The sequence below is a fragment of the Anoplopoma fimbria genome, chromosome 14, assembly GCF_027596085.1.
Source record: "Anoplopoma fimbria isolate UVic2021 breed Golden Eagle Sablefish chromosome 14, Afim_UVic_2022, whole genome shotgun sequence".
NCBI lineage: Eukaryota > Metazoa > Chordata > Actinopteri > Perciformes > Anoplopomatidae > Anoplopoma > Anoplopoma fimbria.
In genome coordinates this window covers 4,499,605-4,515,181 of record NC_072462.1, presented here as the reverse complement: position 1 = coordinate 4,515,181, position 15,577 = coordinate 4,499,605, and the positions used below count along the sequence as shown (strand labels likewise).

At 39.6% G+C, this 15,577-nt stretch overlaps 1 protein-coding gene across 1 annotated transcript; it reads right to left on the bottom strand.

The window, feature by feature from the left end:
- Window positions 1-4,333: 4,333 nt before the first annotated feature.
- On the bottom strand, window positions 4,334-12,753 carry LOC129102732 (KN motif and ankyrin repeat domain-containing protein 1-like). The gene is made up of 12 exons (XM_054612991.1): window positions 12,717-12,753; window positions 11,002-11,916; window positions 9,323-10,969; window positions 8,435-8,587; window positions 7,749-7,857; window positions 7,480-7,656; window positions 7,292-7,379; window positions 6,462-6,681; window positions 5,443-5,585; window positions 4,833-5,033; window positions 4,499-4,597; window positions 4,334-4,407 (listed from the first exon to the last, which is right to left on the bottom strand). The coding sequence occupies exons 1-12, from the start codon at window positions 12,751-12,753 to the stop codon at window positions 4,345-4,347; spliced, it is 3,852 nt and encodes a 1,283-aa protein (XP_054468966.1). The 3' UTR covers window positions 4,334-4,344.
- Between the last annotated feature and the right edge of the window lie 2,824 nt (window positions 12,754-15,577).

The window sequence follows — 15,577 nt, the reverse complement described above, 5'->3', positions numbered from 1 at the left end:
CCAGCAGGGTGATTAATGAAAATAACATTGACTCATATTGCACTTAATTTATGTGCCAAGACAGAAAGGCAAAATATCTCAGCAACACTGAGCTACTGAGCTGTAGCAGTGGACTGTTTCTAGTTTGGGCTGATATTCCAACACATCTGGTTTCTTTAAATCAATTAATTTTGTTTTCCACAGGAAGTATGCACAACATGCTGCTTTGTAGCAGCAAACAATGTCAGAACTCATACCGCAGGAAAAAAAGATAGAAATAAAAGATTGCGTAGCATGTTCTTTAAATCAGGCCAAACTCATAATGACAGCGCGCTGCCCTTTTGTATAATGCAGAGACTTGTGTAGCTCGGACTGGAAACCAGAGAGGATTCATGATGCACATGAGAGGAAGAGGCCATCCATGGTAGTGCTGTTATGCCACGCAGATCTTCTGGCAGCTGGCCATGGGCCATTTGTCACACTTAACTATTGCAGAGTGTACTTCTTACTCCTATAGCATTACTGTGGCTACCCTAAAGGTCTGTATGCAAACATAAAATGCTTTAATCAAACAGTTTAAATACATCTGACACACACAACTTCCTATATTAAATCCCTTGAAAACATACTTTTAGGCTTTTTTTAGTCCAACATTAATATTCAGGGCTGAAAAATACCAATACAATTTTGTGGGAAAGAAATCCTTTTGTGCAAGGAAATATGCAACTACACCCTTTTTAAAACTAAGCCCCGTCCACTTGGATCCAGTGGGAGGAGCCCTGACAAAAACATGTGGAATAACCAAATCTGTCTCCACCTCGGAAGAAACTAATATGTTTATAGACAACATCAATCCTAGAAAGATGCTGCATGAATAAATAAAGTGTTTCCATGGCATTTAAGTGACTCTGGCAGTAAAACCTATGGTGAGCACTTGCTACAGTTCATTTGAAGCCGCTTCCAGACTTAAAACTCTCTCTAACATTCTATTGGTTTGTATTTTCAGAATGCCAAAACATATTTTACCAGTTGATAACACATTGAAAAGAGATCAGGCAAACCATTCATCAACTTAAATGTTGAATGTCAACATGATTTCATCAACATCTTGTTTGATGACTGGATAAATTATGTAATAAATTATTATATCAATATCTAACTAACTGTTTTGGAGGTCTTACAGCAAGGTTACAGTACACAGGAATTTACTGGAAGAGAAAATGTCAGCTCTATGATGTGACATTTTCAAAAACATGCCTGGTTTGATTCCCTCCAATAACCATGACAGACATTTTATCACTTCACCTTTCTGTATTTATATTTTCTACTAGAATAAAAGTCCAACTAGATATAACATTTAGTCATCGCTTTTTTGCAATCAAAAATGATGGAAGCATCCTTTTAAAATGTATTGATAATAATATTAAAGCTTACAAGCCATAGTCTTACAAAGTATGCTGTTAGCAGTGGTATTGAAGAGTAAGGACCAGCATCTGAATGGACAGAAGTGACACTTGCACTTAAGTTTATAAGCTGTAAAGCTTGCTGAAGCTGACAAGATAATTAGCTGTCTATTCCCAAACTGAGGCCAGCATTGCACTTCCATCTGCTTAGATGGACAACTAACTTGTTTTGGTAAACAGTAAGCTGTAATGGGATATGGTGTGGAGGATACACCGTGTGTTTAATTTCCATCTTAAAGAGGCACATGTTTCAGAGCAGAGGAATAAGACGTAGGAACTCTATCATATAAACAAAGACATGGAGCACCACTTGCAGGCTTGAAATAATAAATCATTAGCCAGCAGATGTTAGGAACATGCAACATCTGTACTGTAAACTGTAGTCTTCTCCACACAGAAACAACTCTCTATGTTGATGGTATTTCTTGGCTCAGTGTACAGGGGGAATTTGATGCTTGCCCGTTTCACATGACATGTTATAAAAAATAAAGGAGCCCTTATTATGTTTATTTTTGCTTTTGAAGATTTCTTCTCTGAAAATATATTTTAATATATAATAAGGTGTACTGAAGTTTCTGCTTGAAGAGTATGCCAATGTTAAGTGACTGGGTCAGCTAGCCCAGATGAAATAGAGATATCATTTCAGTATTATGTTCCCAAGAACCTCTTGCTCAAACCCGCTGATTGTTGCCATGGCAACTGCAAAAATGTGATGGTGGACCTTGTATATCATTGAATTTTATTGCTGTTGCTGGGAAAATGGCTCAGAGTGCTCTCAGTCACACATGCAAAAGCTCTCATTAATGGGACACAGAGTAAGACTCAGCACACCTGAGCACCGCGTTCAAAACCTTTATGAATATGCATGTAAATCATGCAGAAATCATGCAGAAAACAAAAGCAAAGGGATTCAAGTCCCTAAGTCACTGCATGTTTCACTAACGTCAAAAATATTTTTATGATTGAAATTCTTGCAAATACACAGTTAATTCTCACTCAAAAAATTGGGCGATGACATCTTTTATGATTTCTTAACCTTAACACAAAATCTAAATTATCACAAAAATATCACGAAATTGAAATCGTGATAGTCTCTCTTTCAGTGCTGATGCAAGATTGAATTACAGTCCCACATTTAATTCCATGGAATATTAATTCAAACAGCCTGGATGGTACCATTGCACACTTTATTATGAATGTTTGATAAATGCTGTATAGCTCATTCAAAGCTGAAATTAAGTTTTAATTTGCAGTGCAAACATGGATGGAGCCAAACATTCTTTGATCAGGCTGGGATTTACTCTGTCAGATCACAAAGCCAACTTAAAGTGAATCCGTCTTTAATATCAGTCTTCTGGAAAGATGTTTTAAATTTAAAGCATCTTGCTGCCCTATCGTTATCAAATAGTAGTCGATAATAGCTCACTGAAAAAAACATTATGATCAAATAAGTGGGGACAGGATGGTCAATACCACAAAAAACCCACATATATTGTTATGAACAGGTTTAAACATTAAATAAGTTAATAATAAATATGTTTAACAGGCACTTGAATTTCCCCCATGGGGATCAATAAAGGAATATAATAATAATTGTTTCCAATTGGTTGAGCCACTGAGACAGAGTTGTGTGAGAAAATATTCATCCAAGACATCTACTGAAACCAGCTGAAATTGAAACCTGCTGCAGAATGAAAAGAGAACAAAGCTCTATTGAAAGCAGGAGTTAGTTACTCACTTATTTGGAAGTTTCTTTGCTTCATTTGATCAGTAACCAACAACAGAAAGGGACATGGTGAAGAAATAAACTGGAAAAAAACATTTTAGGGAAACTTACTCTAGAAATGAATATAATAAATGTATAACTCACATTCAATTTCTATTAAAAAATATATTATAAATGTGTACATAAACTATTAAAGATAGTTTCAAGTTCAACTGAAAAGAATGTCATACAGTCATGATGACAGGAGAGCAGTGCAGTCAATGATGAGAAGTCGCTTTATTCACAGAAGAGAAACCATTCGGCTGTCCAGCCTTCATCAGTGTCAAAGCTATCCATTATAATGTAGACACCGCTCATATTAGAAGTTTGACATTTTGGGAACTACGCCTATTTGCTCTCTTGCAGAGAATTAGAAGATATTGATGCTAGCAGCCAATTAGCTTAGCTTAGCCTAGCATAAGGACTGGAAACAGAGGGAAACAGCTAGCCTGGATGTGTCCAAAGGTCAAACGACATCCTCTTACAAGCACCTGAGCAAAGACGTGTATTTCCCAGGATACTGAAATATATCTTTGCAGTACATGTCATCAAAAACCCCACCTACCATGAATATGAGAAACAGAAGCTGCAGGTACTTGTAGTTGCATGTAGCTGTAGTTTTAGTGATAAAATTATAAAATAAAACATGTTGTAAATAAACTGTATACAATGCTTTATAATTATTCTAGTGAAGCAGTATAGACAGAAACAGCTAAAGTATAAACTTATAAATAGTAATACATTCTTCTTTTACATAACAATGAGAAATATGTATATATAAAGTTCACCTACTTTAAGATATTTTGCATATTGTTGTATTTTGCAGCTATAATATATTGTATTTAAATATAATTTACAAAGACAATTAAAACTAATAAAGAAACTTGGAAGGAAGTGATAGTATGTTAATTCTGCCATGCATAAATTACCTGCCGAGTTACATTATAGAACTATAAAGTGTTATGCAAACGCTTCCACCAGAATGCATGTCAGAAAATAGATCAAATTCAATCAATTGTCTGACAACTTAGTTTGGACATTGTTGAAATCTCCCCCATTTGATGTGAAGGCTTCGATACCGAGTCACCACATAAATACGATTCAAGAAGCGTCCGTTCAGGTTTTTTGGGCATCACCTCATTCAAACAGATTTCTGCCACCAGGGGAGGAGAGAGACTTGCCACTGTGACGAGCAGCTGCCTGTTAAGACACAAAAACACAATCCAAAAAAAAATGTTAACTACTCGCACAGATAGTTTGAATGTCAGTGTGAAGAAGTCGACCCACATACCCCTGTCTGTCCTTTGGAGAAGTTGGCATGTGCATAAAGGAGCACTGCAATGTCATTATGTCCCGCCTCCAGAGCAATAGACAAGGCTGTGCTTTCATCCTATAAACACACAAACTCAAATAGATTATGACTTCTGCTTTTTGTACATTTACAGACAGAAAAAAGCTTGTATTATTAATTATATTCAACATCTGCACCTTCGTTTCCCTGACATATTTAATGGAAATTCTAGTTCACTCTTTGCTTTCATAATTCTATATGTGAGACAAGTTGGAGTGTTTCAGCGTCTCAGCTTGAAGCCATCACATTGACAACACAGTAATGACTCACATACACTATCAGTGAGGGTGGCATCACAGTCCGGCTGTGCCAGCAGCAGTCTGACGATGTCGGCGTGGCCGTGCTCGCTTGAACACATCAGCGCCGTGGAGCCCTCGTCGTCCTGGAGATTGACCTCCGCCCCCTGTGCCAGGAGCGCCTGCACCATGTCCATCCTGCCGTGGCTCACAGCCAGCATCAGAGCCGTCTGCCCGGCCTGGAGGGCAGGCGACAAAACGCAGGAAATATACGGTTAATGATGCTGAGGTCTTAAACTTTTTACATATAGAATCAGAGAGATCACACTACCATTAAAGATATGCATGCAATAAAAATATACAGAAACTTTTTATTCTATGGCTCTGCAATTTTTTACTAAAGATCTTATAATTTTCCTGGACTTTAGAACTGATTATGTGTTAAAAAAAAGACAGTGATCAATTGTATTCATATCTTTGCAATTCAAATAAATAACCCACATCCTATATCTTTATTTTTTTCGTATTTTTACATCTCACTATGACATTCAAACATCAGATTTGAACTACAAATATAGTAATCCCAAAGAAATTAAACACATTTACTTATATACTATTAAAGATTCAACAACCTGAGGACAGACTGACCTGGCTGGCCTTGGCATTAACGTCTCCTTTAGTGAAGAGCTGCTCCACTACGCTCATGTCGGCTGGACTTTCCACAGCAGCGAGTGCAGCCAGCATGATAGGCGTGTAGCCGGCTTTGTTCTGCTGATTGACGTTACACACCTCTGTAGTGATGGTGGACATTTAGCCGGAAAAGAAAAAGACAAAGGAGAGGAAAGAAGATTAATTTATGGAATAAAGAGGTTTGAATCTGTAAATATTTGAAAACCCCTTTCCACCTTTACTGACTGTACCAAGTTTCACATTGAAATACCTATACAACAAAAAAACAATTTCAAATAAAATGGCCATATCATGGAAAAAATCTCATATATAGAGTTAACAGAAGTTATGGAGTTAAACTTGCCATTCAGGTCTTTGAGGTATTTGACCAAACACATTAAGCAGCATTAATCAGGCTTTTTTCTCCATCAGGATCAAAGCAAACATAACATTTCTGTGACACAGTAGATTATTCTCATTACTTTTTTTGTTGATTATATGCTTCTATTCCACCTGGCCTTGACTTGTGGAAGCTGAAGCAAAGCGTTTGGATGAAAATAATAAAGCGTACTAGATCTGCTCTACGAGGACACATATTTAATGTTTGCCTGTTTAATTACTATTGACTAAAGCCTCTGAATGGCCTGGCCCTCATTTATTTTTCTGAATGTTTTATCCCTTTTAGACCTGTGCACAGCTGGAGAAATGATTAATTATGTTATGTTATTAAGTTCATCTTCATTTCTAACCATCACCAGCACTACAGGTTTGGGGAAGATGCAGGCACTGCAGAAGGAGTACATCACTTTTGTTTTTGTTTTAACAACTAGTTTCACAAGCTAGAAAATGAGTGCATACACTTCTTCCGTGTGGTGTGGTATTGTTTTGTCATTTGCCCCCTAGTGGCTTTTGCAGAGCATAGCAATGTCTACAGATGACACAGAGCCAGAATGCTGACTACACAAAGGCTTCTACTTTTCCTGATAATATTACTGTACCTGCATCAAGCAGTTTCTTGACAATGCCAAAGTTGGAGTGAGACACGCTGTAGTGCAGAGCCGTGTTGCCATTGCCGTCAGCCATATTAGCGATATGCTGCAATACTTCTGGTGAAATGACCCGAAATGTGGACAAGTAATCCCCCATAGTGTCAGCAGCAGCTGACTTGTGGCTCGACACAGAGAACCACTCTTGCTGGAGTGTTTGTAGACAGTCATGCTTTGAGGGACAAAAAAAAAAGTAAGAAACAAAAACCATCAATGTGTTTGTATGCATTAATAAATGCCTTGCAAATTGCTATGAATCAGTGTGGAGAGAAATCAAGAGTTTGAATCCAAAGGAGCACCTTTTTATTACAATGATGTGACTGAACTAACTGACTAACTTTGTGATGAACTAAAATGCATCACAAAGCTACAACTCACGTCTAAAATGTTCTATTATAAAATATCATAATGTTTGCAGGTTTTTTTTCTTCAGTATGTTTCAGTATGAAATCCTTTTTGATTTTTGCCATAAAATATAATTATTTTTCTCTACTTTTATAGCAACTTATTGTGAAAGAGAAGAGTCTCAACTTACAAATATCATTGTTTTCAAGTTCAGGATAAATGCAATGACAGAAAATTACAGAGCCGACACATTCCTGTGCTTCTTCTATCCATTGCCAAAGCCATTTCTTTTTTAAATGGCATACTTGAACACACCCGGCCTCAGCATTTCTCCACACCCATCCAGTGACATACCATTAAACGTGCACACAGACGCATATATTCACACACAGCGCCCCTCAAGAGCACTAAAGCTGAATATAATCACCAAAACATACCAATTCCCCGCTGGATAAAGCCGCGTTATCACTCAGATGAATCTTTAAGGCTTGACAAGCAGAAAACATCGTTTCACTTATCTTACCCCTGAAAGGAGTAAAATGAAAGTTCAGACCTGAGTGGAAATCTCAAAAGTTTGACTCACATTGTAAAATGTCAACACTAAAAACCTTCTGGACTACATTACCTCTGTGTGTGTGATTTTGCAGAACCTTTTGACCCCTTGCTGGAGCCCCCTTTGCCCTTTCTTCCTTGCGTTCCATCTTGAGAAGCTTCCCTTGACTTTTTGCTTCCTTTCCTTTCCACTTGCTCAGAGTTGGCCTTCTCACAGGCAGAGAGCTCATAAGATGACATGGGGTCCAATCTGAGGCCAACACACAGTGGTTAATACACTGAAAATATGTTAAGATACTAAAGTGTTTTTGTGAAATAATAGTTTAGACATATGATGATTACCCTGTAGTCACCCTCATAAACTTCATGCTCTTCCTGATACTGCTACAACCTTGGTCGCCATTTTGTTTTTTCATTACAGATCGCAACACACCGGCGTTAGTTGACCTGTCTGGAAACAACAATCTGGAGATCAACAAACTTCACATATTACGCATTTTTAGCACATCTAAAGAAACATATAGAAACCCACAAGGTCAATCTAGGCATGAAGGGTGTATTCATGATTACAAATTTGACGGCCTCTTTAAAAAAATAGAAAGTTTTTGCTGACACCAGCTCCTCCTACGAAGCCATTCCATTTTAGACCCTTTGCCACAAACTGGTATGTGGCCCTCCAAAACCAGATATCATTCCAAACATTACAAGTGTATCCCTCTGAAAGTCAACATGCCAAGCCAAAGGCAGCCACTTCCTCTTAGACTAACGCGAGTTTAAACTGGGCATGGGAGCGGTCTGGAAGCAAAATATTTTGAAACCAGGATACTTTCACACAGACAGAATTCTTACCCGCCTCATTTCTGCTGTGTTTCTAATGAGAATGAACTTCATAACACAGTGACACACACACACACACACACACACACACACACACACACACACACACACACACACACACACACACACACACACACACACACACACACACACACACACACACACACACACACACACACATGCATGTTTACCTTTCAGAGCTGAGGATGTCTGTTGTTCCAACATCTGTATCATTCTTTTCACTTCTGATTCACTGCCACCTTGTTGGCAGATTCCTTGGTTTGCTTTGTCACACTTAGAAGAGTCAGCTAAGAGTTGAGATGGGGACTGAAACTCTCTGCTGACTGCAACAAAGAAAGAGGATATTAGTGAAGTTTTTGAATAGCAACAGCATGGAATTACAGATATTGCATACAGTATATTACATAATAAAAATAATAATTCACTATTAAAGGTACCTAAAGGAGTTTTTGACCAGTAGTGGCACTATGGAGCAATGTTTTGATCAGTGGGTCCCCATTTTGTTTGCATGCACATGGGTGATGTGATACACATTCATGGTCAGCATTTCAATAATGCAAAGTAGGGCTGTCCTCCATTAAATAAAATTTGTAGTCAACTAACACATGCGATTTTATCGATTAATCAAGTAGTTGATTCAATCGACAGGTCCTTAAAACTGAGTTCTCAACAAAGAATCACAAAAAGCCCCACTTTTAATATTGTGGTTATCAGAGATGTGTTTAGTAAATAAATCATTCAGAATGAAAAAAGCATAAAAAATGACTTATCGACCCTAATAAATCTTAGTAGACTTAGACCAAAGGGACCGATTAGACGACTAATCGACTAAGATGTGGCAGTTCTAATTAAAAGGTTTAGCAAGCTATATAGCGTTGTTTGGCTATTCCACGGGTTGACAACTGGTGGCCATTTAGATGTCAATAAACAAAGCACTGTACCAATACATTAACTAAAAAAGAAGACTGCTAGCCAACTTAAACATGGATGCAAACACACAATGCTTTGTGTGTGTATAAGCTACATGTCGATTACACGAACTAAATCTACAGTGTTACCTGATTCCTGAGAATCTAATTGTTGGACTTCCGTTCCTCCTTGTCCTTCAGCTTTGTTATTGCAGGACATCTTGGAGCTGGCACTTCCTTTGCTACTCTGCTGCTGGACAAACCCATCTCGCTGCTGAGCTTGGTGGTCTTCTGTGAGCAGGTCCCCATGCTCCCTAAGGAGCCAATGCATCTTCTCTATGTAATGGTTCAGATCGGAGTCCCAATTGGACTGTGAAGATTGCTGGAACTTCTGGCCAGGTGTGCTGGATGAAGCTGACAAATCCCGTATCCTCCCGTCTCCTACACCGATGCTCCTTGTCATGATGGGGTCAGGGAGATGGGAGGGTCCAGACGCCATATTTCGAGTTTTCAAACCAATCAGGAAATTCTCATTAATGTTTGTAAATCCAGTGCCAGCGTCTCTGGTTACCTTGGCGACCGTCCCTGGTGTTTGTTTTAAGGCACTTCCTGGCAGATTTGCAGTTCCTACACCAACTGTTCGGGTCTCTGGGGTGCATTTGTCGTCTTTGACCCTATTGCCGACTGACACTGTCCTAGTTAAAGTCTGAGTGGTGTTGGTGTGCTTGTCTTGGGTACTTAGGACAGTATTAGTGCTGGAGTCTGTGTTGAAGGCATTTCTGGTGTTGGTAAAGCGAGACACTGAACTGGAAATGGTGTTGGTACGCTGAGAAGTTGTTTGGGGTGATGCCATGATTCCAAAATCCACTCCTCTGACTTGATCTGTGGCAATACCTTGAGAAACCACTTCCTTTGCCTCGTAGATGATCACATCTACAGAACAGTCCCCACAACCAACCGAATGATACTCAATCTTTCTTTTCTTAGACCCCAGATTCTCCACCGGTACCTCTGTGTTGGTTTCTGCATCACATAACTTTATCTCCATCCCAACTCCTTGTGTGTTTGTTAAGACTTGGATCCCCACACCCTTCTCCATGGTCTCCACCCGCTCCCTGACCTCCCACTGGGTCATTGGCACATCTGGTCCTGTGCAAACACTCTTCAGCTCAGGTCTGAAACAAGATACTCCCACAGTCTTCACCTCTGTTGCCTCCCCTGTGCTGGCATCTCTGAGCTCTGTGTGATTACCCACTCCCTGGCTTGTGGTGTGAGGCCTTGCCTCGGTGCCTGTGCTCACAGTGGACGGTCTAGCAAAGGAGGCTTTATCAGCTCGGTTCCTCGCTCCCGCAGCCTGAAGCTCCAGTTTCAGACGGCTCATCTCTGTCTGGAGAGCGGATTCTTTCAACTCGGCTTCTAAGTGACAAACTTTCTCCTCCAAGGCACCAATTATTAGTTGTTGGGCATCAATCTCTGCGTCCCGTTCTGTGTAAATTCCAAGATTGACTTCAGAGACTTCTGTTCCAATTGACCTCATCTCTACCTGATCAGTGTGCACATATTTGTTTTCTTTTGTGGGTTTAGACAAATCTGTATCTATATCGTTATCAGTTCCAACTGCGACTGATTTGCTAGCCTTTTCGTGCAGAAGGTTTTGGCCTTTTCCATGCCACTCTTGCAAATGTCCGCCTTTGATGGTTCTTTCCAATGCCTGCATCTCTTCAGTCAGTTGTCTGAACTCCTTGAGGTCGTTGCAGTCACTTCTCATTATAGCCTCAACTCCTTCCTCCACATTCACTTTGTTCTCAAAGTCCGATTTTTCACGCTACATGCTCTCTTACAGATCACGTCATTCACATCCTCGTTGTCACTATGGTTCTTGAGCTGAGTGACCAGCTGCCTCTTTTCCTCCTGAAGGACTGAGATTTTCACCTGGAGGATAGGTATGATTGTGACCTGCTCCTCCAGCTCCTTCAGCCTCTGCAGAGCTACCACCATCTGGTCACGGACATGCTGAAGGTGCGTGGGGCCGAGACTTGTAACTGAGGTGCTTCTACCGGAGCTCTGCGGGCTCAGCCTGAGGCATCCTGTGCTGCCTCTACTGCCCATGGACGAGCTAAGGTTGACGTGCATATCACTTCCTGAGCCGGTAGGTTTGTTCCCATTGTTGTTGTGATTATACACGCCCAGGCCAGTGAAGGGGGAGATCGACCCATGGGAGCTAACCCCACCAAAGCTGGCCAGTCGACGACGGGGATGGGGCTGAGGTGGAGGCTGCCTCGTCACCTCCTGATCCAGGTGTTTGAAGGTCTCTATTAAGGTCTTTTCCACCACGGGGCTTTGTCTTTGTAAAGCAAGAGATCTTGCAGCAGGCTGAGGCTTTGACTCATTGGGTGTCTGAGAGGCTGCCGGTCCTTCATTCCTGGAGGGTTTGTTATCCAATGAGGAACCATGTGGTGGAGGAAGAGGAGGTCGACCTCTGGTTGCAGACGACATGCCCAGTAGTCTTGTGTCATCACTGCTCGATGGTGACAAGGATTCTGCTGAATGCCACTGGCTGGATGGAATGCCACTCTGTGTTTTCTCCTCATTGTTGACGGCCGCCCTGGGCCTCCTCTTAAGGCTTAGCCGCCTAATGGTGGCGCCGTGTTGGAAATCGTTCACACACTTAAGGTAATCCACGTCTGACTGATAACTGCAGTCAATCCCAAGGTAGTTAGGAACGCACTCTTCAGGGTTTTGACCTGTTAGACCGACAGTGGAATAACCGTAGTTTATTAGTCTTGCTTGAGAAAAGAGTAGTCCACATACAACGTTCCTTATTGCATGTAATAAAAAATATACGAAGAAAATCTCCTCCTTAAAACTACAAAACAACTTAAAATCTACAATAGCAAACTGATGATATTAAGGATAGAAATTGTTTTAACTCTCCATAACAATAAAAACATCACACACAAAAACAACAATATAATATGGAAACTACAATCTCTCTCTGCTCTATACAGCTTCATGCTATATAGTTTCTATAGTTTCCTTTTTCTTTCCTTACCTTAGTGTTACACTCTCATAAGCGACTGATTCTATTCGAGCCACGAGCCTTCCTTTATATCACCTCGAAATGTTTTTGACTATAAACTCTTTTAGGCTGTCCCACAAGAAGAGGAGGGACAGAGGAGGATTTAGCAGTTGTGTAGACACTGTTCTCAGTAGTCATTTCTCTCCAAATGGTACGTCTCTCTACATAGACTGAACCCACTCTATAATTACTTTGCAACTCTCCCTAAAAATGCCTCACCAAATGCTTGGCAGGTTTTCTCAACCACAGTCATCTTCCAAGTATTTCAGCCAGTCGGTGAACACGCAAAAATCAACAAAAATCAGTTTGAGAGGAATCTGTGTTTAAGTAGACGAAGATAACCCACTCTTTGCAATTTTTTAATTCCATCTTAACCCCTATAGCTAAAGGCTCAACATATATCGTGCGTTACACATTTAACATTTCGAGATATGAAATCCACTTCAAGAAAAAAATCATAATTACCTGACACATTTCTCAAGATGTAACTGCCTTGAGCCATGAATATGGTTCACAAAGTATCAACAACGGAGCAATTCCTTTATATCCAGTGGAGCATTTTAATAAATCTGTAAATAAAAGAAAAACACTTTGCAACTACAATTCACCTCTTGATAATTAGCTTTTACTGTTCATGTATTGTCCCACTGCATCACTCGTTCTTTCTATCTCTCTCTCTCTCTCTCTCTCTCTCTCTCTCTCTCTCTCTCTCTCTCTCTCTCTTCCAGCCCAGGTCCAGCAGTCAATAACAGCTGACCTTACAATGCTTACATACAGGAAATGCAATACCAGGCCATGACACATAATAGTTAATTCTGCAAAAAGTACAGTGAGCAGAAGGCTAAGCCTCAGTGCCTCACCGCATCACAATGCCGTATCACTTTCTCATCAGTAAGCAGCACCTTCTGTTCTCAGCACATGGAGGTTTTGAGTGGAGCAAAGCATGCACAGAGTTCTGTCAGCATCTCGTTCAGTACATATTTTTCTCCCCTCATAGACAGCCGGTCACATTTGCAAGTCAAGTGAATAGTCGAGTAGTGTTTTATAAGATCACATGAGATAGGAAAGGAGATAAAAGTTTATTCCAGCAGCAAAAGCATCATGATTCAACATAGAAAACACATTTAATGTACAGACAAGGAAAGTATTAAATGAATATGGTACTAGAGCTAGAATGTCACAGAACATAAAGAATTGCAGATTTATGCAAACATATACTGCTGTCAAAATCAACATCAATAATCTCCTTCGCTGCACTAACATGGATCACTAACATGTAACATTTATATATATATATATCACATTCAACATCAAAATCAAGCTTTCTCCAAACTGACATTCTCATCTGAAGCCTGAGTGATCACATAACATCGAGCCTCAGGCAATAACTCCAATAAGTTTTGCAAGCTCTCTTTAGAGTCAGCCACAGTGACCGAAAAGTACTATTTTCTGCTGCTTTCAGATGAATGTTACAGAGTGACAGGGGGAAAACTCAGTGTAGGAAAGCAGACTCAATATTGCAATTAAATAGACAGATTTGTTTTTTCAAAAAAAACAGAATAAGAACAAACAACTAAAGTTCGTTATTTGTTGTAATTTTTTATTTTTCCCACAGAAATACTCTGGGTTTTGCAATTAAATTTAAGGAGACTTATTTTGTGTGAGATTTAAAACACCTGTGTTACTGTCATTGGTATGCGGTATCATAAAGTCAATAGTCTAGAGGATTCAGGAAAAAAAATGTATGACCCGACCCAATATTTCCTTTTTTATTGTAAATTAGCCGATAATTAACAATTTTAAAATAATAAATGGAAAAAAGGAAATGATTTGAACTGGTCATAACCATAACTATTGAACATGTGGCCTACAACTCCCAGTAAAGAGGTCAAGTGGGCTCTGCTTTTTTTTTTTAAGGGGTCACAAGGCAGAGTGGTTGGGTCTAGAACGGCTGTTTTCTGGGTTTTGTGGAATAGTCCAAAATGTTTTCCCCCCCTTTCTCTATTTTGCAGCCAGGTGGTCTGCCAGCCCTCATTATCATTCCCCTTATCATATTCTCAACTTTTCACACCCACAGAACCTCCTGCAACAGGTATGTTCTCCTGAAAAATAAGATATTCTCCAGTTACAGATGGAATTATTGCAAAATGTCTCTTAAAGAAAGGACAGAAATTGACTTTCGATTTATCAAATTAGTAATTTAGTGAGCCAGGCTGGATGTAGATTAAGTCTGTTACTTGACTTTCTTATGGTGAACAGAATGCATGCAAAAAATGCAATTTTGTTTTTTTTTTTTTGTCAGTGCGCGTTTACCTGTCCGTCAATTTACATTAGGTAGCTTGCAATGTGATGGGATGTCACTCACCTGTGCAGGAGAAGGCAACCCCAAGTTGGGGTGATGCAACTTTAAATAAAAAAAATAAGTCTCAAAGTGTGAGTTGGGAATAGTCATTATTGAGACATTAATGCTCTTTCCTCCTCTGCACTCTTTTATTTGGTATTTGTCTGTGAAACGGAATAAGTTTTCGCTCTGCAGCAGTCGGGCAGCTACTGCGCATGTGCGGAGAGCTGTCAACATGCACAGCAGCTGCTCCTGGGAGTCGGTCAGGTGGTGAACAGTCCTCTGTAAAATATTGATGATGTCCTTTCTTCTAGGACTACATGATTTTTTACTCACAACTTTCTGCAGGCTTCCTACCAAAAGAAGGGCTGGTTAAATTGCATTTTCTTTACCAATAATAATCCTAAATAAAGAATGTTATATTTTTTAGAATATGTTATTTTTCTTAACACAAACTCCTAATGTATGTGTACTGTAAAATGCTAAGCAAACATGATTATATTAAGGTGTGTATAGTCATAAATTAACTTTTCCCTCTAGTGGCATGATTGGGAGACTATATAAGTTTTCTAAAGCCAAATAAAATGACAGAATATGTATTTGTATATTCTGCAAGGATTTAACTACAGTATTCCACAAATTAAATTAAAGTAACAAATGGGAAAAAAAAGAAGTTAGTCACTCTAACATCCTGCAGTCTTGCACAAGGTGGTGAAAGTTTAAGGAAAGAAGAAAGAGACTGCCTTTATATAGAGAGAAATACATAAATTGTATTGATTTAAGGCACAACTGAGTTCCCTGCAGGAAATGGCCTGCTGCTCCTTAGAATTGAATCTTTGCCCAGACTTCATTTATGTTCAACAGCTTGTAAGTTGCACAGCGACATCATGTGGACACAGTGGAGAAATACATTTTGCACTCTACACTATTCCAGCAATACTAAAATTAGTTATTGTAAATTTAAGCCGAATAACCAAGAACAATA

What these genes read in the sequence shown, in the direction of transcription:
- LOC129102732 (XM_054612991.1), bottom strand. Translation starts at nt 12,753, where the DNA reads ATGGCTCAAGGCAGTTACATCTTGAGAAATGTGTCAG. An exon ending in ATTAGATTCTCAGGAATCAG is followed by an intron (nt 8,588 to 9,322) that starts GTAACACTGTAG and finishes TCTTTGTTGCAG; the next exon opens with TCAGCAGAGAGTTTCAGTCC. An exon ending in TTTATGAGGGTGACTACAGG is followed by an intron (nt 7,657 to 7,748) that starts GTAATCATCATA and finishes TGTTGGCCTCAG; the next exon opens with ATTGGACCCCATGTCATCTT.